At 38.9% G+C, this 21,595-nt stretch overlaps 1 protein-coding gene across 12 annotated transcripts in view; it reads left to right on the forward strand.

Moving 5' to 3' along the window:
* Positions 1-21,595, forward strand: part of Enox1 (ecto-NOX disulfide-thiol exchanger 1) — a 531,696-nt gene that overhangs the window by 473,650 nt on the left and 36,451 nt on the right. For all 12 annotated transcript variants that reach the window (XM_047554196.1, XM_047554188.1, XM_047554186.1 and 9 more), the window contains one exon: positions 18,124-18,226. In XM_047554196.1, the coding sequence (XP_047410152.1) occupies positions 18,124-18,226 (103 nt within the window). The remainder of the gene's footprint in view (positions 1-18,123; positions 18,227-21,595) is intronic.

Here is a 21,595-nt window from a genome sequence, read left to right on the forward strand (position 1 = left end):
GAAGGAAAGCTGTTGACTAAAAGAAGAGGCAATCACCTGTTCTGATATGTTTTTAAGTTGTATTCTTTATAGAAAGACAGTGAAACTTTCCCAAATGATGAGTCTGCCATTCTGAACTGCGTAGGCAGATGTCAGAGCCAGGGAGGTTCTAGGTGCCTGTCACCATCTCTTTCAGCAGCAGCACCTTATAAACATACCAAAAAAATCACTGGGAGACTTGCAAGTAGCCTCTTGCCAGGTGGCTGTTCTCTGAAACGCTGCAGTTTCCCCTGAAAAGATTCACCAGTTTTGATGTATTTGATTGATTGATTTTTCAAATTTTTGTTCATTTAGTCACTGCCCCCCCGCCCCACTCCCTCCAAGCAAATCATCCATGCCTCTGCCTTCCCAGCCTCGAAATTGCCCTTGTAGGAAGATTTGTGGCTGTGATATTCGGCATCACGTCATTTCTATTATGTCAGCTTCCCCATGAGATTACAGAGTGGCTTTCTCTGTCTGGACAATTTCCAGACTGTTCAGTGTATGCTGATGAGCTACTTATGTTTATGAGACTTGCGGAATCTAATTTGCTCAGGCAATTCTTTTCCATGCCATCTTTGAGAAAGATGAAACTATGAAAGATCTGCGAGTGCACACTATGTATAAGGCCCCAATACCCATATAGGTATAATTCCTACACCGCACACCTACCACCACCCCCCGACACACACATTCTCTTAGATGTTATTCCTGATCATTTTATATGACAGTATTCAAATTGATCCTCTTGGTAAAAACAGAATAACTATTGACCTGGTATTGAAATTAACTATTGGCCTGGTTTTCTGGATAAATGACTTTAGTCAACAGTTCAAATTCAGTGAGGTGAACCATTCATTAAAAATTCTAAATAATTAGATTTGTTATTGATAATTCACCTTCCTTCATCTGTCATGTCATCCTTTTTTGCCTGCAATGCAACTTCCACCTGTTTTTAAGCCCAGCTCAATTCCTGTTGCTTGGAGGGTCTTACTGTATGATCAAACCAAATCAATTACCATCATCTCCACATTCCCACTGCATTCATCACCTTTCCAATTATTTTGAGCACCTCAGTTTTGAGAGGCTTATCCCCAACTCAGGTATAAGTTCCTCAGGGAATTTGTATGTATCCCTCACAGAACCTAACACAGCAAGGAGCCCGTATAGGCAGGTAAATTCTGCTCCTCTTGGATGGATGATGGAACTGTGTGGAATTCCAGCAACCTCAGGCGGGACTGTGAATCTGTTTGTCCTGGTTAGGTGAGACAAGCACGTTTCATTCTAGTTAGCATTAAGGTGTGCACAGAAGTTTGTAGACTAAAAGTTAGAATTGAGGTGGTTGGTATCACCTCCTCCAACTTCCTTGTTTTACAGATTGTAACTTGGCAAATTTTCTTGTTCAATTATTTTGTGCATATGAATCTTATGTCATCCAAGGTAATACTTCTCAACTTTAGTAAGTAACAGAATCAGAGCTTTTTAAAGCACAAAGTAGTGACCCCTTCCCCCCGCAATGATTTCTGATTGGGTAGAACTAGGCTGGGGTCTGAGAAATTTCATTTTTAATAAGTACTCAGGTAAAACCTGTGCAACTAGTCTGCAGACCACACTTTAAGAAATATACTGCCTACTCTTCAGACCAGGTTAGGTGCCACTCTGGGCTTCTTTAGCATTCAGACCTTTAATATAGCTTATGTTGCACTTTATTTTGATATTTTTTTTATGCCTCTTGAATCTTGCACTCTTTGGGAGCAGAAACCACTATTATTCATTTTTGTATATTCTTGTCTCACAAAGTCTACCATTCTAGTAGATAGTCAATGAATATTTGTTGAATGAAAGAGTGGTGGAGACTTTATAAATTCTAATCAAATTGTAGAGAACTAAGATGTCCCAATGGCTAATAAATAATTATATAATTACTAATTACATAATTAGTAATTGCTTGGCCCTTGTTCCTAAGAAATCACATCAATTTAGAGAGTATACAAAAGATTGGTGGACCCACAACTGGTCCTACCTAATTGGGTCCATCCAGGTCTATAGGTCGAGCAAGCAGTACAATGTAGCAGGCACGGTTCTGTCCACGGGGAGTATACTCCTTCACCATACAATCACTGTGCTCCCGAAGCACATGGACTATTAAGAAGACAATGTGTGACAGAAAAGGGAACTTGCCCAAGAGGATTTGAAGATGGACTAAGGGATAAGGTGGAGAAGCTGTGGTTCCCTCGAAGGTGACTTAGGCGCAAGGCAGTGTAGATTAAGGGCTCTGGAGTCTTAACTCTCCGGACCCAGTCTCAATATCACTTCTTTCCAGGTGTGTGAATTGAAGGGAACTACGTACCTGATTTGTGTCTCAGTTTTTCTGTCTGTAAAATGGAAACAACAATAGTACCAGCACCTGTCATCTACCAAGCCTTCAGAAAGGGTTATGAGTATTATCATCACCATTATTTATATTCATTTTTTACTTATGGGACATCAAATTCTATATCCCTCACACACCATACACAGCAAACCAGAATGCTTAGTTCTTGGAATTCCATTTCTTATGTTTGGCATATGTAAGAAGGCAATAAGGAGAGAGAATTTGTTGTGGGTATATTGGGAAGGGGGCTATTTTATGTTTACTAATAAGATCTTACTGTATGCCAAACAGGCATTGTGAAATTTGATTTACTTTAATGATAATCAAATGTCTGTCTTTCCCACTTGTCAGATTTCATCCCATCCATTCTTGTGACCTAATTTACCACTGTAAAGGTCAAAACAACCCTCTAAATTTTAATATTATCATTAGTAATGTAAACTCAGCAGGTGAAAATTATGATAGTGAGTGCTTTGTCGCAGAGAAAAATAAGAAATGTCATACTGAGAAATGAACTGAGAAAATAACATGCCAAGAGCACCATAATACAATTAATCTTTACCAGCAATAGAGTCAGTATCATGTAAGATAAATCAAGCCAACTAATTCTGGTTGCACATACATACATTTTAAAAAAGTATTTTACTTTAGTTTCTTCTGTTTGCTGCTCCATTTTATTGGCTAAGATTTTTCATGTCAGTTTTTCAGGCTATGAAGCATATGGACTCATATAGATACAGCATTTTTTTTACATGTTACATTTTTTACATGTTGAGAAATGCAGGGGCATTTTTTAAATCAAGTATTTTTTTTTTCATTTGGTAATGTCTACAGTGGCATACAGTAAAACTAAAAATGCTGCACGTTGTAGTTTAAATAGTGGAGTCACTGGAAAACAAAGGATTTTTTCCCTTATTTTTAGATCATTTTTATTTAACATGACTGTCACAAAACTATGCCAAAAGAAAGTCATTTAATTGCCAGCTTGAGACCACTGTTTAAGCATGGTGTAAATTCTGATAGCCATAATTAAGCTCTGACCCAAGCAGCAGTGATACTCCTAGTATTTAATGAGAAAGATTAAGAAATTTAAATTACTCTTTTCTATCAAAATCTTTGTTCTTTTTGTGGGATATTCTACTTACATATTGCATAGGCAGGATAATCCTGTTTTTCAAGTAAGCACTAAACATCAATAACATATACATACACACATTTTTATATATATATGGAAGGAGGATTATATATAAAATATAAAAGGTAATTATCTGAAATTAATAGTGCTCATATCTGTGTAGTAGAATTTCATTTTTATTTTCTTTCTATATTTTAGAACTTCTCTTCAGTGGACTATATATTTAATATTTGTAAGGAGAAAATCATTAACAGTTATTCCTAATACTGTGAACTAAAGAAATGTCTTATGCTTTGGAAAGGAAAAGTTTTATGTTTACTGTTTGCTTTCTTAAAAAAATTAAATTTAAAACATTGAGAGCATCAAAAATGGATCCAAACTCAAAATTTAACTTCTTCCTTCAATCTGAGAGTAAAAAAAATTACTTTAATGTCATAATAGATGCATTTAGGGAACCAAAAGGATGCAAAATACCCAAAGTTACTGCAGTGTCTTGTTTTTTGTTTTGTTTTGACTCTCCACTCTACGTACTTCTCATAGTCTTCTTGTCCATCACTCCAGGCCAAGGGTTCTGACAAAATCCTTATGATTGCCAGTCAATGTCACCCATGAAGTTTATCTCTCTATGTATATAGTATCAGATTCGTTTGATAATATTAATTCAACAAATATTACTAAGCAGCTCAGATGTAATTATTCCAAAAAGTACTGGTGGGGCTACGTGGAGGACACCATGCTAGGTACTGGAGGGGTTCTTGCAATGCAGAGAATGATTGATCAAGTGAGCACAAAAAGTCCCCTTGGGCTATTTGAGGGTCCTGCTAGGTATGGTCCTGCTCTGCTGGGACAACAGGTGTGTGCTGGGACTCTGAGAGTGAGCCAGAGCTGGGCTGGGAGGTCTCCTGAGCTTGGCTCCCATATTTCCAGCTGTCTTTCTAAGACCTCAAATCCAACATTTCTAAAATTAGAGCCAGTGCTTCTGATTTTCTGCATTCTCAGTTTCCGCTATCATCACTCTGCTACCTATCCAGACTTAACTTGTTTAGATCTTTTTAACCTGTCCCTCTTTGTTGTGGTTTGCACTTGGACTGTGTTATCCTTCCTTTGCATTGTTAGATAATGTCTAAAATCATTGCATTTACAGACGCATATTTTATGCTGCTGTTGCCCCTTTTCCCCTCTCTTCCCATTAGCAGTTCTGCCTTAATGCCACATATGTGGGGTGTGGCTGGGACTGCCCCATAGTTCTCTGCTTCTCCCCCTGCCTGTCCGGCCAGTGCTACACATGGCCCATAGTAGTTTCTCAGAGTGTACTTTGACCTCAGCCTTCCTCTACCCACTTCTTCCAAACCAAGAGATCAGTTGTGTCAATCTTTTTCTTCATTGACCCTAGCACTCTGCCCGTGCAGTCCCTTACTGTCACACAGACCACAGTTACATGTCACACTAGTCCACGGGAAGTCTGTCATCACCAAACAGCAGCAGCCAGGCAGACCCTGCTAATGCTGCTCCTTGACCAGGCTGCTGAGTGGCCTCCTGTCTTGTCCCACTTTGTTCCTGTGGCTGTGCAGAAACTACTGCTTGCTGGGCCTGCCTGGAGCCCCTGCTGACTCCTGAGTGAGCTGGGACTCTAGGCAGCCCTCAGAAGGGGGTTCTGTCCCCGTACTCTGCAGCTGCTCAACATTAATGCTCCAAATATTTTTCGGTTGACAGAGATGGTAATGGGGTGCCAGGGGAGCATTCAGGAGGCAACTGGGAACTGTGGTTAAGGCTCTGGAATGAGACAAATTAGTTCAAATCCTCAGTCTACTTCTTATGACTTGTATGACCTTAGGCAAGTTATTAGCCTTTCTATGCCTAGTTTTCCTCATATGTTAAAAAAAAAAAAGACTTCATAGGATTGTTATAAGGATTAAATGAGTTCATATTTCTAAAGTATTTATAATACAATCTACAGATAGTAAGCCCCACGTCAGGGCTTGTTAAATGAATATAAATGAAGATGGTCACCAGAAAAATGCAATATCTGGAAATCTCTGGCACCTAAACCACACTGAGTTTTGGCCTATATTTATTTAAAAAGTTATTTTTTATGACTTGTAACCAGCCGCCACCTATTTTAATCTTTGCAATTGAAAATCTTAGAAAACAGTTCTCAAAGTTGTCTAAGGCCATGATGCATGTGTTTTGGGTCCTGAACACCAATGAGGTGGAACATCTCAGAATGTAAAATGTGGCCACATCGTGATGAATTGCTGCATCTTGGCTTAGGGCAGGACTCCAAATGTCTGTTTTCAAATTCTTTCTCTGACACTAATGCCTGATGGGCATCTAAGGTTTGCCTGAACATCAAAGGCTGCTAGAGAGTCTGATGATGCTTTGGGGTTTCTAAGGCACAGGAAATGCCTGAGATTCTGCTCACCCTTGGACATGGATACATTCTTACTTCCCTTGAACCATGAGACATTCTAAAGTTTAGTCACTCATTCCCATTAATCCTTTTCTTACCCATTTGGTTTCTTACTGTTTTTCTCCCTTTCCTTTGTCTGTCTTCTCTGATTCTTAATGACATCAGAAATCCAGGATGAGTATATATTATCTGTACCAAGTCGGCCTGATTCTGGAGGGAAAGGGCACAGAACAGGCACAGAACTTTGGAGCAGGAAAACTCTGTAGAGATCATCTGCTTCAGATCTTTTTACAAAGAGAAAAAATGAAACAAGGGTACACAGCAGGTCATTGGCAATTACAGCCAGAATCTTCTGTGTCCAGATCCATCATTTTGTCACTATTGCAGTCCACTCCATCATTTATCAGCCACTGGGTGCCTGCTATATGCTAGTAACTGGCTCATAAAGAAAAGTATGAGGGATGTCTCCATTCTCCTTCCTCCCACAGTTCTAATCCTGTGAAGAATAGCTTGAAGGTTAATGGAGACTGGTACATCACTTAGCAGACTACTTTTGGTATTTTACAAAAATGTGAGTAAAGGATAAGAAACTAGCTGATTGGCATCTTGACTATTGTCTGCAGGGCCCCTGTTTTCATGAAGGTGTGACATTAGGAGTAGGGCATACAAGCAAACTGCAAAACAAAGCCATGGAACCAGTGGCTTAGTGGGAGGTGACATGGTCAACCTGTACCATGTAGATCTTGTTGACCGTCCCATTTATCTTGCAGTAGTAGCTATAGAAGCCACCAACCCTTGGAGGACCATAGAGGAAGTCACATGGTATTGGTCTGTTTTCAGGGTGTAACTGTGGGGAGGGTGTCACTCAGTATGTTACTTAATAAAATGTTCAGCTACGGGCTCTGCTTAACATACAGCTCTTCAAAATGGTACTTATATGTGCTGGGATTATAGGGATAACAGTGTAACAAAATGTCCACAGGAAATTTAGAAAAGAAAAAATATCCACTATTCAAATAGAACCACAGTTATCATTTTTTGCATACCTATTTTTACATGACTGCAGTCAAAGTCTTACACAGATTTCTTGCTTGAATTCATAACCTCAAGTCTATGTTAGGGACCTGTTTTATATCCAGGCAGTTCCATCAATAATAAGAGTGAATAATGATGGCATTACAATGTATTCCTAGAAGTTTATAGTTTTTTTTTTTTTTTTTTGGGTTTTAAATTTGGTCCTCACAGCCACATAGGTGATAGCCATAGAATAGTAAGAGAAAATTAAGGTTTAAGAAAATGTTCTGCCTAATGTTATCCAATATGTATATGTTGGTTGTGACAAAATTAGAGCCTGGCTTCCACTTGACCATGTAGCCTCACTTGCTTAGATGGGGTCAACACTTCAAAGGGGTCAGTGGTTTTGAGAAAGCAGATGTGAAAGTCAGTTCTCCCCAAGTGCATAATGATCACTTGCCCCATCACTAGCATAGAAAATGTGTCCAGATGAAGAAGGTTTTCAAGAGGACTGGAACAAATGCCTTTGAGAAATACAGGACTTGTGCTATGTGATAATGAAAGTAAAAATGGGAAGGAGAGAAGAGAGCTTTTTAAAACTGTATGTTGACATAGCATAAATTATATATCCTCTGATATCCTTGAAAATTATCTCCCTTTCTCTTCAATAGCATGGCCAATCTGTCTCTGTTATGAGGAGTTGTTCCCAGAAGCACTTTGATAAGTGTCCCTTTCCGGTTTTATCACGTGCTACTAGCCATCCTGCCTTCATTGGGCTTATCCTCATGGATCTTACAACCTGAACATCTCCCGCAGAGGGGCCCAGAGGGATGCCTGCATATGTATGGGGTTGTGTTCAGGAAAAAAACACTGAACTTGGGAAATCAACTTTATTTATGTCAAATGTGATCAAGCTTGCTCTTTGCAGGAGAATCATGGGTGTTTGCTGTAAACACAAACCTGAGAAAGGTCCTTTAAAAGAGCTAGGAGGACCTTGTTTCTAAGTTCAAAAACCTATATATCCTACTACCTCTTCCATTCTTTGACAAGATACCATAGACACAGTAAGTTCAAAACTTATAAACCTAAGCAACCTTGTTTCCATACTTCCTGATTTCTCTGTTTTCCTACTCACACTGTCTCATTCACCAGGTCACCAGATTCTTTAAAAAATTCTACCTCTTGCATATTTCTCCTGTTGGCAGTCTGCACTCCTGACTAGACTCTTTCAGTAGGCTCCAACCTCTTGTGCCTGACTCCACTTTCATTGCCTTCAAACCAACGTCCTCAAATGTAGTTATTTACAAACCTTCTCTGCTGAAAATTTTTCATTTGTGAAGACTTCCAGATGTAATCTAAACCCCTCATCCTGAGATACCTGCTTCTCTAGCTTTATCCACTGACTTTACCTTCTTATAGACCTTTTAGAAAAATTGTTTGCTGGCCCCTGAGTAAGAATGCACTCCTTGACACTCTGGACTCCATATCCCTAAACACTTCAAATTCCCTGGCAGATAATAGTCATGTGATATCTATGTGATATATACATATAATATATATTTATATATATAACATATTTATATATATATATACATATGTAAAATAAATATTTTGGGGGTAGCCAAAAGTAAAAATAGTTGTAGTTTAAATGCAACAAGGGTTTAGAGAATAACTTAGTTCCATATTCTGTGTATTCAGTCCTCTTTATCCATTCATGATGATGGAGCTGTTTTGACAAACAGTAGATGGTAATTTAGATTTTTAGACACTAAGTAAAAACATGGAGGGGAGGAACAGATATTGCTTATCTACTTTGTCCTTCATAAACTACCCCAAATTTGTAGATTACCAATAATTACAATTATCTTGTTCAAGTGAACAATATTATAAACACAAACAAATAAGATTAGTTTTATTTTTCTAAATAACCAATGATGCACAAGTCCTTAGAATAAAGACCTTCTTTTTTATCAACAAAAAGCACAGCATACAATGTAGCTATCTAAAATCACTATTCTATCTTCTAACCCTAAAGATATATTCATATTAATGTTAACATTTGTCTTTGGCAAAATATATGACTTGAGCATTCACTCATCCAGAGTTAATGACAGTTAACTCTGTCATTCTGTCAGCCAGAGTCTGAGATTTTACCCTGTCCACAGCAGACTTAGACTTCAGGACACTTAGACGGTAGAAATTCTTGAGTAGTCACAAGTTGATCCACTTCACTAAATGAATTATTGACCTAAGTCTCTAGTTACTATACTTGGACATGTCATTGCTATATGATGAAAATTCTGTTTTAAGGTCAGTTTATTATAAGGTGCATACACTCCTTAAAGCCCACCTGATCAGCTTCATTGGCCTGTACTACTTCCCAGATAGTTCTCCATCCTAAAGGAGTCAGAAAAATAGTTCCATTTCCTCCTGTACAGAACTTTCAGAAATACCCCCAAATTGGAGTATTTACCAAGCCTCAGGACTCTAGCACAACCAAGCCTGCTGACTAGTATGGGATCCAGGCAGAGAGGTGTGTTTACTCCATGGTCTCTGCAGAAGACCATGCAATAGCACACTGTTTGTGGTCAACAAAACACAGACCACAGTATCTAATAACAAGATATTTTCACAGAGTGGTGGTTCTAGAATTTTCATCCTCATTTGCCCAACTCTAGAACATCATCTAAGAGTTACTGGTAAGCTCTATCTAGTTCCTTGTAGACGCTGTTGATTCAGTAGCATTTGTAGGGGCCCTGTTCACAGTCCCCCTTTATGACTCCAGATTTGGACATTAAGACAGGTGCCTAACAGCATCTTTGGGTGGACTCTTTCTTTTCTGCCCTTCCCATCTCCTGGTGTCTCCCCACATACTGCCTGTTCTCTGCAGTCTATTTCCCTCCTAAACCTGAATCCTTAACTATGTACTGGCCCCAGGACACCACTCAGTCTTGGCAATTAATGTGGGCCTGTTGTCTACTAAAGTCTTTTGGTTAATTTCATTTGGCCTCAATTATCATCCAGGCTGTGAACAGATCACCCGCTCTTAGAGATATTATTTCCACTCAGCTCTGAATTTCATTATTTGTGTATTTTAATGATGGAGTCATTATCCTAGTTAATGTTCTTCCAACCTCTTTCTTCCTAAACCTCCCTTGTGAGATCTTTATGGAACCTCAGCCTGCAGTCCGCTTAGCATCCTACCTTCAAAGACCTGGAAGCCCAGTGCATGGCCCTGTTTGTCCTTAAGGCATACGATGAACAAAGCTCAGCAGGTTCCTTGGCCTCACTGGCCCAGGAGATAAAGTGTACACACAGCCCTTCTCCGCTGTAATCGAGACAACCTCATCAAGAAACCATGTGTTGTTTCATCTCAAAAGGAATTCCTATTCCCATCCTTGTAACTCTTTATAAAATGTTTTAATTGCATCTCCATAAACCTTTAAGATTTGTTCTATTTTAAAATTCTTAATTGTGTTTCCACTGGGCCTCTCCCAAGATCCCCTTTATGAAGCATAAGAGCCCCTTTCATCTCTAATGACATTTTATGTACAGCTATTCAAGGCTCGCCTTAGACCATTTCTCTTTCTGACCCCTCTTCTCATGGGGACAGTCTCAGTTGACACCTTCTAGCCAACCAAGATCCTCCCTCTGATCTGTCATCACATCACTGTGATTCCTTCAATTCTTTACCTCACCTGTCTTCACTGCTTACTCAGTCTTGATTACTCAGTCATCAGTAGGTAAGTGTGACCTTAAAAGAAACCTCAAAAATGCTCACCAAATATTACCAACCACAATTTCTCAGTAGTCTTTTCTCCCCAGCAATTTCTAATCACTCTTGATTTACAGAGTAGTAACTCATGTTAAATTAAGCTCACAGATCTATTTTGATGGGCATGTGCTGAGTTTATTTTTTATTTGAATGCTTTCAGATGTAGTTTGTACTCTTTGCATGTTCAGCATACTCCCAGCAATTTCTAATTCTTGTATGTGACAAGTTTGGTTAATTTTATTAACTAGCTAAATACCTCTCTTGTACCCATTTCCAATTCTGTAAAAACTTGCCAAACCATTTATTCAGACCATCCAAGTTCTTTTGCCATATCTAATGACTATCTTACCCCAGCAGATTTCTCACCATTTTATGGAAAGGTCTTTTTAACTCCTACTCAATGTGCTAGCCCTTCTTTGGCAATCATCTTTTTTTTTTTTTTAAATTGAGACATAATATCTGTACATCTTTATTAGGTATTTTATGGTAATTGGATACAAGTAGACACTGTGTAATAAATCAGGGTAATAAACTCTTCCATCACTTCAAGCGGTAAATCATTTTTGTGTGCTAGTGAATTTTTTGGTGTCCCTTATCTAACTTCTTTCCTTCCCCCGCTCCTTCCACTTCCCAGGCCCTAGTGACCATTAACCCACTCCATTCTATGGGATTGTTTTTAAATTTCTACAAATGATTGAGGACACATGGTGCTTGTCTTTCTTTGTCATTCTTATTTCATTTAACAGTAACGTTCAGTTCTGTTCTGTGCATCTTGCTGCAAATAACAGCATTTCTTTCTTTTTGATGTCTGAATAATATTCTGTTGTGTATATATTCCACATTTGATTTATCCATTTACCCACAGATGGGCAACTAGGTTGATTCTGTATTTTATCTATTGCAAATAGTGCTGCAGTAAACGTGGGAGTGCATGTATCTCTTTAGTGCAATGATTTCATTGTTTTTTGGTGATATACCCAGGAGTGAAATCTCTGGATTATGTGATAGTACTGTTGTTAGTTTTTAAAGGAGCATTCACACTGTCTTCCATAATAGCTGCACTAATACACATTACCACCAACAGTGTATAAGAGTCCCCCTTTCTTCACATCTCACTAGCATTTGTTATTTTTTGTCTTTTGATGATACTCATTCTAACTAGGGTAGGATGATATCTCATTTTTGCTTTGATTTCCAGTTGCCTGACGAATTGTACATTTTTTCATGTACTGGTTGCCATTTGTAAGTCTCCCTTTGAGAAACACCAATTCATATCTGAAGCCTATTTTTAAATGGATTGTTTGGTTTTTTATGCATTGTTGGGGGCTATGCCATGCGAACTCGCCGAAGATGGCGCCTGGCAGCTAGCCAGAAGCTGTTTTGATCACATTGAAGGTACTCGTGCACAGGTGTTCTCAAGTGCTTCTGCTTGCGCCTGCTCATGATTGGGCAGCTGGCTCCTGGCCTGATCTCAACTGGCGTGGCTCCACCCTCCGCCTCTTGGAGGGAATATAAGTGGACAGTAGGTAGTAGAGAAAGAGTAGCAGCAGCATGCAGAGAAAAGTGACAAAGAGCAGCAGCAGGCAGAGAAAAGTGATAAGGAGTAAGGAGCAGCAGCATGCAGAGAAAAGTGACAAGGAGTAAGGAGCGACAGTAAGAGGAGCAGCTAGCAGAAAGAAACAGAGAAGCCATTAGCAGAAAGGAAGAAGAAGCGGCAAGCAGATAGAAACAGCGAGTAGGGGCAGCGGCGGAAGATAGAGCAGAGAGCGGAGAACTGAGAACACATCTTTAGGTTGCAGATCACAGATTGCAGTATGCAGAACACATCCCTAAAGCACCTTAGGTAGACGGACCCTTAGTTCACAGGATGCAGGACGCACCTTTAAGAAGCAGCAGCAAAACTGAGAAGACATGGATTTCTGAAAGTGTCTCTCTCTCTTAAGCAAAGTCTTCCTCTCTCTCTCTCTCTCTCTCTCTCTCTCTCTCTCTCTCTCCTTTCAAAGCAATCAAATCTCAGTTCCTCTATCCTCTATACCCGTGCAAAGTGTTGCTGCAGGCGGTGACAAATTGCCATGGGCGGCGACAATGCATATTCAACTTTCTGAGTTCCTCATATTCTGGATATTAATCTCTTGTCAAATTAATAGTTTGAAAATACTTTATCCTATTCTGTAGGTTATCTCTTCACTCTGTTGATTATTTGCTATGCAGAATCTTCTTAGTTTGATATAATCCCAACTGTCTTTTCTTTTTTACTTTTGTTGTCTGCCTTTGGGGTCCTATCTAAAAAATCATTGCTCACACCAATGTCTTGAAGTGTCTCCTTTATATTTCTGTGTAGCAAATTCAATTTCAGGATTTACATTTGGGTCTTGGCTCTCTTTTGTGTACAGTGAGAAAAAGGGATCTGGTTTCATTTTTCTGCATCTGTATATTCAATTTTGCTTGTGCCATTTACTGAAGAGACTCTTCTTTCTCCACTGCATGTTCTTGGCACCTTTGTCAAAAATTAGTTGGACAAACAATATACCTCAGCGGTGGAGCACTGTCTTAGTTTGCAGGAACCCCTGGGTTCTACCTTCAGCATCACAAAAGAAAAAATGCGGAAAAAAGTTAGTTGACTGGGTGAACATGGATTAACTTTTGGGTTCTCTATTCTGCTCCATTGGTCTGTGTGTCTGTTCATGCTAGTACCTTGCTCATTTGGTTACTATAACTTTGCAGTTATGTTTGGAAGTCAGGTATTATGATGCCGCCAGCTTTGTTTTCCTGTTTTTGTTATTTTTTGGTTTCTTTTTTTTTTTCTTTCTTGTTCAGGATCAGTTAGACTATTCTGGATCTTTTGTGGTGCCACATGAACTTTAGGATTGTTTAATCTATTTTTAGGAAGAAAATCATTGGTATTTTGATGAGAATTTCATTGAACCTATAGATTATTTTAGCTAGTATATTCATTTTAACATCAGTTCTACTAATCCATGAACCCACAGTATCTTGCCATTTTTATCTGCTATAATTTTTTCACCAGCGTTTTACAAATTTTATTGTAAAGATCTTTCACTTCTTTGTTAAATGTATTCTTTTTTTTTTTTTTTTTTTTTTTTTTCTTTTGTGAAGGGGATTGTTCTCTTGATTTCTTTTTTGGCAAATTTATCTTTGGTATATAAAAATGTTACTTTTTGTATGCTGATATTGTGTCCTACAACTTTACTGAATTAGTTTATTAGTTCTAACAGCTTTTGATGGCATAGATTTGTGTGTGTATAAAATTGTATAATTTGCAAACATGCAAAATTGCCAATCCAGATGCCCCTTATTCCTCTCGACTAATGCTCTTGCTACGACTTCAAGTGCTATATTAAAAGAAAGTGAATATACTTGTCTTGTTTCAAATCTTTGAGGAAATATTTCCAGCTTTTCCCTATTCAGTATGATACTAGCTATGGGTTATTCATAAATAGTCTATAGTTTTTTTGTGTGTGTGGTATGTTCCTTCTGTATTTAATTTCTTGAGAGTTTTTATTTTGAGATGTTGAATTTTTTTCAAATGCTTTTTACTGCCTCTGTTAAGATATTCAAATGGTTTTCATTGAATTCATTCCTTTGATATGTTGTTTCACATTCATTAATTTGCATATGCTGAACCATTCTTGCAACACTGGAACAAATCCTATTTGATCATTTCTGAAAGATAGTTTTACTGGGTATAGTATTCTTAGTTGACAGGTTTTCCTCTTTTAGGATTTTGATTATATCATCCAATTCTCTTCTGGCTTTCAGATTTGCTAAAATTCTAATGGGCATTCCCATATATGTAACATGATGCTTTTATCTTGCTATTTTTAGGATTCTCACTTTATCCTGTACTTCTGGCATTTTGACTAGAATGTGCTTTGGTGAAAGTTGTTTTTGGTGAATCTGTCTGGGACTCCTTTGAACTTAAATCTGGATGTCCATATCTCTTTGAATATTTGTAAAGTTTTTATAAATTATTATTTTGTGAAATAGGTTTTCAATTCCTTTTTCCTTTTCTCCTCCTGAAATTCCCATGATGTGAATAATAGTGTCCCACAAAATCTCATGTGCTTGCTTCATCCTTTTTAATTCTTTCTTTTTCTTTTTGTCTAATGGGTTACCTCAAAAGATTTGAACTCAAGTTCAAAAATTCACTCTTCCGCTTATTCTAATCTAGTATAGACCCTCTCAATTGTATTTTTTATTTCATGGCTTGATTTTTTAGCTTCAAGATTTCTTATTGGTACTTTTCATGTTTCTTCCTCTTTGGTGAACTTCTTATTCAGATCCTGAATTTTTTTCTCATTTCTGTGCCTTTTCTATCTATATTCTCTTGCATCTCACTCAATTTCATTAAGGTCATTATTTTGATTTTTTTCCAGCATTTTATATTTTTCCTCAAAAATGTTATGTTTCTGGGGAACTATTGTGTTCCTTTGGAGGTGTCTTTTTTGTTCATGTGTTTTGTATCCCTAATGTTGATGTACATCTAGTGAACTATTCACCTCTTCCAATTTTATGTAATAGCTTTTATAGGAAAACATCTTTCCATTTAGATGGGATGTGTGATGTCAACTGTGTGGCTACTTTTGCTTTGATTATAGGTGAGTTCAAAAGTGTTTAATTTCTTTGACTGTGATGAACATCAGAACATTAATGCCTCAGTTCTCTAGACTGCAGCAGAACATGAAAATAGTTGTAAAACATTGCAGTGGACATAGGCTTTCAAAGGTGTAAATCCTCAGGCCCCATAGAGTCAAGTACTGATGGCACTTGGGCTTGCAGTAGCAACCGTTACAGTCTTGGTGGTGTGAAATGTCAAGAGGACCATCCCCAGATTCTGCAGGCAGCATAGGTGACCCCAAGGATGTCAGCAGTCATGGACCTTGAGCCATAGGATATGAAGGAGACTTTCTCCAGGTTCCTCAGGATGAATGTGATATCCAGGGCTTGTGGTACCAGCAGCCTCAATTCTGGAGCCATAGGATGGAATAGAACCTTCCCCCTATGTGAGCACAGGTGATGATGGGGCTGGTGGCACTGGGAACCATGGACTCAAGGTTGGAATGTAAAGGGGACCTTCCCTGGGTTTTGTGGATTTATTGTGGGTAGCTCTGGTCCTTGTAGTGCAGGTAACCACTTCCTAGAGCTGCAGTACCTAGATGGGACCTTCTCCAATTCTTAAGAGACAAATACAGGTGAGGCTAGGGCAATAGTAGATATGGTTCCAGGACTCTAGCTGTGGAGGAGACCTCCTCTAGGTCTCCTGGAGCATACATAGGTGACATTTGGGCTTGTGGTGTTACCCATGAAACTGGAAGCAAAGAAGATGGAGGAGACCTTCCCTAGTCCAAACACAGGTTGTGTCAAGGCTTGGTATTTGGGTATCTATAGTCTGGAGATGTCAGATGTGGATAGGAATGTCCCTAGCTCATGCAGGTCAAGTGTTGATGGGACAAGACTTGTGGCATTGGTAGTGATGGTCCTGAAACTGCAGGGCACTATGGGAACTTCCCTTGTTCTCCAGAGATGGGCATGATTGATGCTGGGGATTTTTATACTAGCAATTGCAGTTCCAAGGCTGTGGGCTGAGGATGAGACCTTTCCTAAGTCCTGCAGGTGATACAGCAGGTGGTACAAGATTTAGGTCACTGGTAGGTAAATTTTTGGAGCCAAAGAATGTGAATTTAATCTTTCCCAGGGTCTTCTAGACAGGTGTGAGTGACATCAGGACTTTTCATGCCAATGTTTCAGTACAAGGCCATGAGCTAGGAAAGAGAACTTCCTTAGTTCCCTCAGAGCAAGTATAGGTAGTGCTTGGTTTTGGGCCATGATTCTGGGACTACCGGATGCAGCTTGAACCTTTCACAGATCCCCACAGATGCACAGGTGATATGGGGACTTTCATACCGGCAACTGCAATCTCAAGACTGCAGACTGGTGAGGAGACCTTCCCTCATTCCTATGGGACAAGTGCCACTGGAACTTGAGCTTTTGGCTCTGGCAGCCACTGGTCCTGAAGGTGCAAGATGCTGAGGAAAGCTCTCTCTGCTCTGTGAGGCACACACAGGCTCAAAGCTGCCGTCAACTCAGGAAACCAGCTGCCATCCCCTAAGGCAAGATGGCATCTAGCAGTGGCATCTGTTGTAGCAGCTTGTGTTCTGGGGGTTGGGGGAGGCCCAATGAGAGTTTATTCTTTGGAGCAGAGCAGTTGTTCTCTGACCAGCCAATTCCCAAACTGGATTTAAGCCTGTAAGGACTGTGGACTTCTCCTGCAGTTAGGCCCACCCATCTGCTGCTCTGATGGTGTTGCTGGTACTTTGCCACTTACCTTCCCTGGCATTGTGGAGTCATTGCATCCTCTACACACACTGCCCACTCACCAGCCATGAGCTGGGGTTGAAATTGCAAATTGTCTTGCTCTTTTCTCTAGATTGCCTTTCCAACTCTCCAGATTTTTTAAGGTTCCCATCATTTTCTGCTGATTTCCAGAGTTCTCCCTCAGCCACTCTCCTGGAAATAGTGTTTCCTTTATTTCCCTATCACATAACTTTGTATAGGAAACCTCTATCTTTATCTTGGATCTCACTGGAGAACCATCTTTCAGTGAACATCTTCCCTCTAGAAAACTCAACTTCCCTAATGATTCTATTATCCCATACATGCAGATCTTTAAATTCCTATTAAATCACTCTCTCTTTTGAGTCTTCATATCAAGACTGGGAAGATATGAGTCGATTCTTTATCTCTGTCTTCAAATTAAGAAGACCATAGAAAGAACTAAAAATAGTCCAGCGTCAATGTTTCATGTGTTAATCGGTTATTGTACAATTTTTCAGTCTTAGTTTCCAAAGAGAAGAATTTCCCAGTCTGTGCTTTATCTACCTTTTCTGATAGTGTATCGGGATCCACATCACACCTACTCAATTTAAATACTCCTACCAACAATTCTGTGATTCCCAATAGGTTCTGTTTCCCCATGTACTCACTCAAGATACTAGCATAGCATTATAAATCAATGTGATGTGCTATAAACTTTCCCAGAAAATTTTTCATATTTGAAATAAAACATGTTAAATTAGCTTCAGTCAAATACAGCTATAGTGAACAGAGTTTAATCAAAACATGGACAAAAATCTAAGATAATTTGTGTCAAATTTTCTACTTACACAGTTTCTTGGTTTGCTTAAAGAAGTTAGGAGTCTAGGTTTTAGAATTTTCTACTGTTGGACAAATAGATCAATTATTTATAAGATTTGATATTCATTTACAAATGGAAGTGATGACCTCTTTTATAGAGCTTAAGATAGCTGGTGGTTTTTATTGGAATTCATAGAATCTACATAAACATATATATGGCTTTTGTTTTTTTAACTCTATAGGAAATCAATGTGTTGACAGTTGCATTAGTCAACCAAGACCGGGAGAACAATATTGAGAAAAGAAGCCAAGGCTTAAAATCAGAGAAAGAAGCTCTTCTAATAGGTAAGGAAATTCTGTTTTCTTTAACTATTCTCTTAAATAAGTCTTGAATAATTAGTTTAAATAATATTTTATTAATTCAACTCCAGCTTGTTAGCAATTTAAACTTTGCCTTCTGGTCGAAGGTGAGATTAATCTCATCAATAATATATTACAGGGCTGGGGTTGGGGCTCAGTGGCAGAGCACTTGCCTAGCATGTGTGAGGCACTGGGTTCAATTCTCAGCAACACATATAAATAAATAAAGATCCATTGCCAACTAAAAGACACATTAAAAAAGACTATATTACATACATTCCAAATTAGTGACATACAAACTAATGGAGGTTTTGCTCTTCTGTAACCACATGTATTAGTTGGTTGTCAGACATAAAACCAAGTTCAGGTAAACAGATTACAGCTCACATATCACAAATCTGAATTTGAACATCATACTTCCACCTGGAGTCCAGGTTGGTTCTAGTCTAAAAGTTCCAAACCAAGTCACATGTCTAGGCTTTGAACCTGGAAGTTTAACCTTGAACACCCTCAGCAGTGTCCATATCCTGAGGGCAGTCCCCAGACCAGACCCAAAATATGCATGAGACAGGTGCATCCAGACTTATGGTACTAGGCTAAACCGGAGTATTCTAATCCAGAATTCCCTGCCAACTCTGAATCCATTTACTCAAGTGAATAAAAGATGCTGGCCACTAAGGGAGGAGAAGAAATTTGCTGTCTACCTAAACCATACAGTTGCCCCCACAAAACACTTCTAGGTTGACTTTTTCTTTGTCTGAGCCAGACAAAGCTCTAGATGTTTTCTTCTGAGAGCCATCATTGATGGATGCAGAAGCAGTACTTCCTCTTGCAGGGAGGAGGCTTGGTGGAAACGTGTTATAATGACTGGGACTCCACCTTAGAAGCCTGCATGCCCCGGAAACCCTCAAACCCAGATGAAGGAAGCATTGTCCTCACCCTGTGATCCACAGCCTTGATTCAAGCTGTGACTTGGCACCCAACCCAGGCTAAGGCTCCAAATTCACTGGCTCCTCCATGGCACAGTTAAGAGTGAAGAATGAGATTGTTGTACACATGAGAAAAATTTTTCTCCTGGAGTTCGTTATCTGGCGAAAGTAGCTCTTGGTTGCAGTTAAACACTTCAAAATGACAGGTACACCAGGGCCTGCAGAAGCTGGCACAGGAGGAATTAAATTCAGAAGATAGTCCAAACTTCATCCATCATATATAGATTTTTCAACTACGGGGTTATTGAATATGATATCAACTTAGAGATACTCCAAGGAAAACCAATTTTTTTTTTTGTTCTGATGATATACAGCTGTAATGACATGCCATGTGCACATCTCAGAAGACATGCTGATGTGCCATCAGTCCCAGGAACCCCAAGTGAACCCACATATAGTTGGTAACTGGATTTCTCTCCTATTGGAAAAGCTGTGCAACTCTGAAAATTGTTTCTCTTTCACTCAGTGTGACAAACATGTGATTTCACCCATAATGCTTTTAGGATATGAACAGAGCACAAAATGATCTGCAGAAAACTTTCCTTTTTGTTGAAGTGTTAATAATTCTGACCACTGGAAGGTTAAAAAAAAAATTGAGAACAGATCTATTTATTTTCTTCCTGTCAAAATCTACATATTTACTAGGATCTATGAGATACACACACACACACACACACACACACACACATACACACACATACACACACACATTTTAAAATCACCTCCCTCTGAATTTAAAAAGAATGCTTTATATACCATATAATAATAGGAGTAGATAACACACCTTCTCTGCTAATGTCTTTAGTGCTAGAAAAAATAGAAATTAGTTAATTCAAGGGTATTGGAAACAAAAATATTAGTAAGTCAAGTACTATTAGTCGTCAGTAGAAAGTATGCACAACAAACTCTAACTTTTCCAGGACTTTCCCCCTCACTGTTGGTCCCTTGATCTAGCCTGTCTATATTATTACCACTTAAAGTTTGGGGTTGAGCAGAAGAGAACCCGAGAGTTCACTCATCTTGAATCAACACCTGAGAATGGTGAGGTAAAAGGAAGGCTGGAGACTTAAGCGTTTGATTTAACTACACTTAGGAGTTTCCCCCTCTCCATTTTCTATTTCCTCCCTACCTTTCTTGATATTTTATTTTACTTTACATAAGGGTAGTTGGACAAAAAGATGTTTCTTCCTATTCAAATCCATCAACATCTATGTTTTTAAACCTTTTTGTAATCAAAGAGAAAACAATCCTATTTAAAAAACCCACTCCAATTGAGAAGTTTCTAAGAATGGCAGTAGATCCTGTTAAAAGACAAAGTTGCCCTCTGCCATTAACCTTGCTAATTTAGCTTGGCCATTTCTACTTTGTAGATACATGAATGTTGGGAACATTCAGACCTCCCCTGCAGCTTTTGGAATCTAGATAGAGACAATGGTGGGGACAAAACCGCTATGGACCAGGCAAGAGAGAAAGGGAAGTTCCTGGTGCTGGGGCTGAGCTGTTTTGAAGATTCTCACAGGTAGAATGATTCTGAGAGTCCTCAGACTTCTGGTGCAACTGGAGGGGTTAAAAATAGTCTCTGCAAAAATAAAAATAAAAAAAATACTTTCTGCAATTCCCCTGGAATAACTAAACATGTAGAGAGGACACCCTGAGCCAGTCTAGAATCCCAGGAGCACAGCAGAAAATCTCCCTCAATATTAACTGACAAAATCTTCGTCACATATGGGAGTCCATAGTATACGTTGTGTGCCAGTAAATTCACATAACCCAATCCTCTGTTGGGACACATTAATGTTATATAAGAAATGCACATTGGCACCAATCTCGACTGCCTGAGAGAAAGGGAGTGTGAACAATAATGATTTCAAATGGATTTTACCTACAAAGACTATAGAACTGAGGCCCAAACTTCATAAGCAATAAGCAATCCCAGTTATTTTTGATTATTTGTGACACTGATTTATCTGTGCAAAAGCTTATATCCCAACCGGATATTCACATGAGCACTTTTTTTTAACCTGGAGTCTTCATTTCAAGGGATATGAGTTGGTATTTGTGAGAGCATTCGTGGGATTTTGTTGGTAACATTTAGAGCTTTGCAGATCTGGATCCTAAATCTTCTGAGAGTTCAGCCATTCTGCCAAACTTTCTCCTTGACAATTACTGGGAATCAGATACTCAGTTTCAACTCAACTAAAAATAGACCCTCAGGAAGCACTTGGTTATTGTGATTTGGGGACTATTTATTCTGTAATCAATCCTTGTGAAGATAGGTTGACATATAACTGGACCTTAAAGAATGAGGTTTTTCTGGGGCATTGCGGGGTGGCATTTGATGTCTCAGAGCTCTGCAGTAGCCTCT

The sequence above is a fragment of the Sciurus carolinensis genome, chromosome 5 (genome assembly GCF_902686445.1).
Source record: "Sciurus carolinensis chromosome 5, mSciCar1.2, whole genome shotgun sequence".
NCBI classification, from domain to species: domain Eukaryota; kingdom Metazoa; phylum Chordata; class Mammalia; order Rodentia; family Sciuridae; genus Sciurus; species Sciurus carolinensis.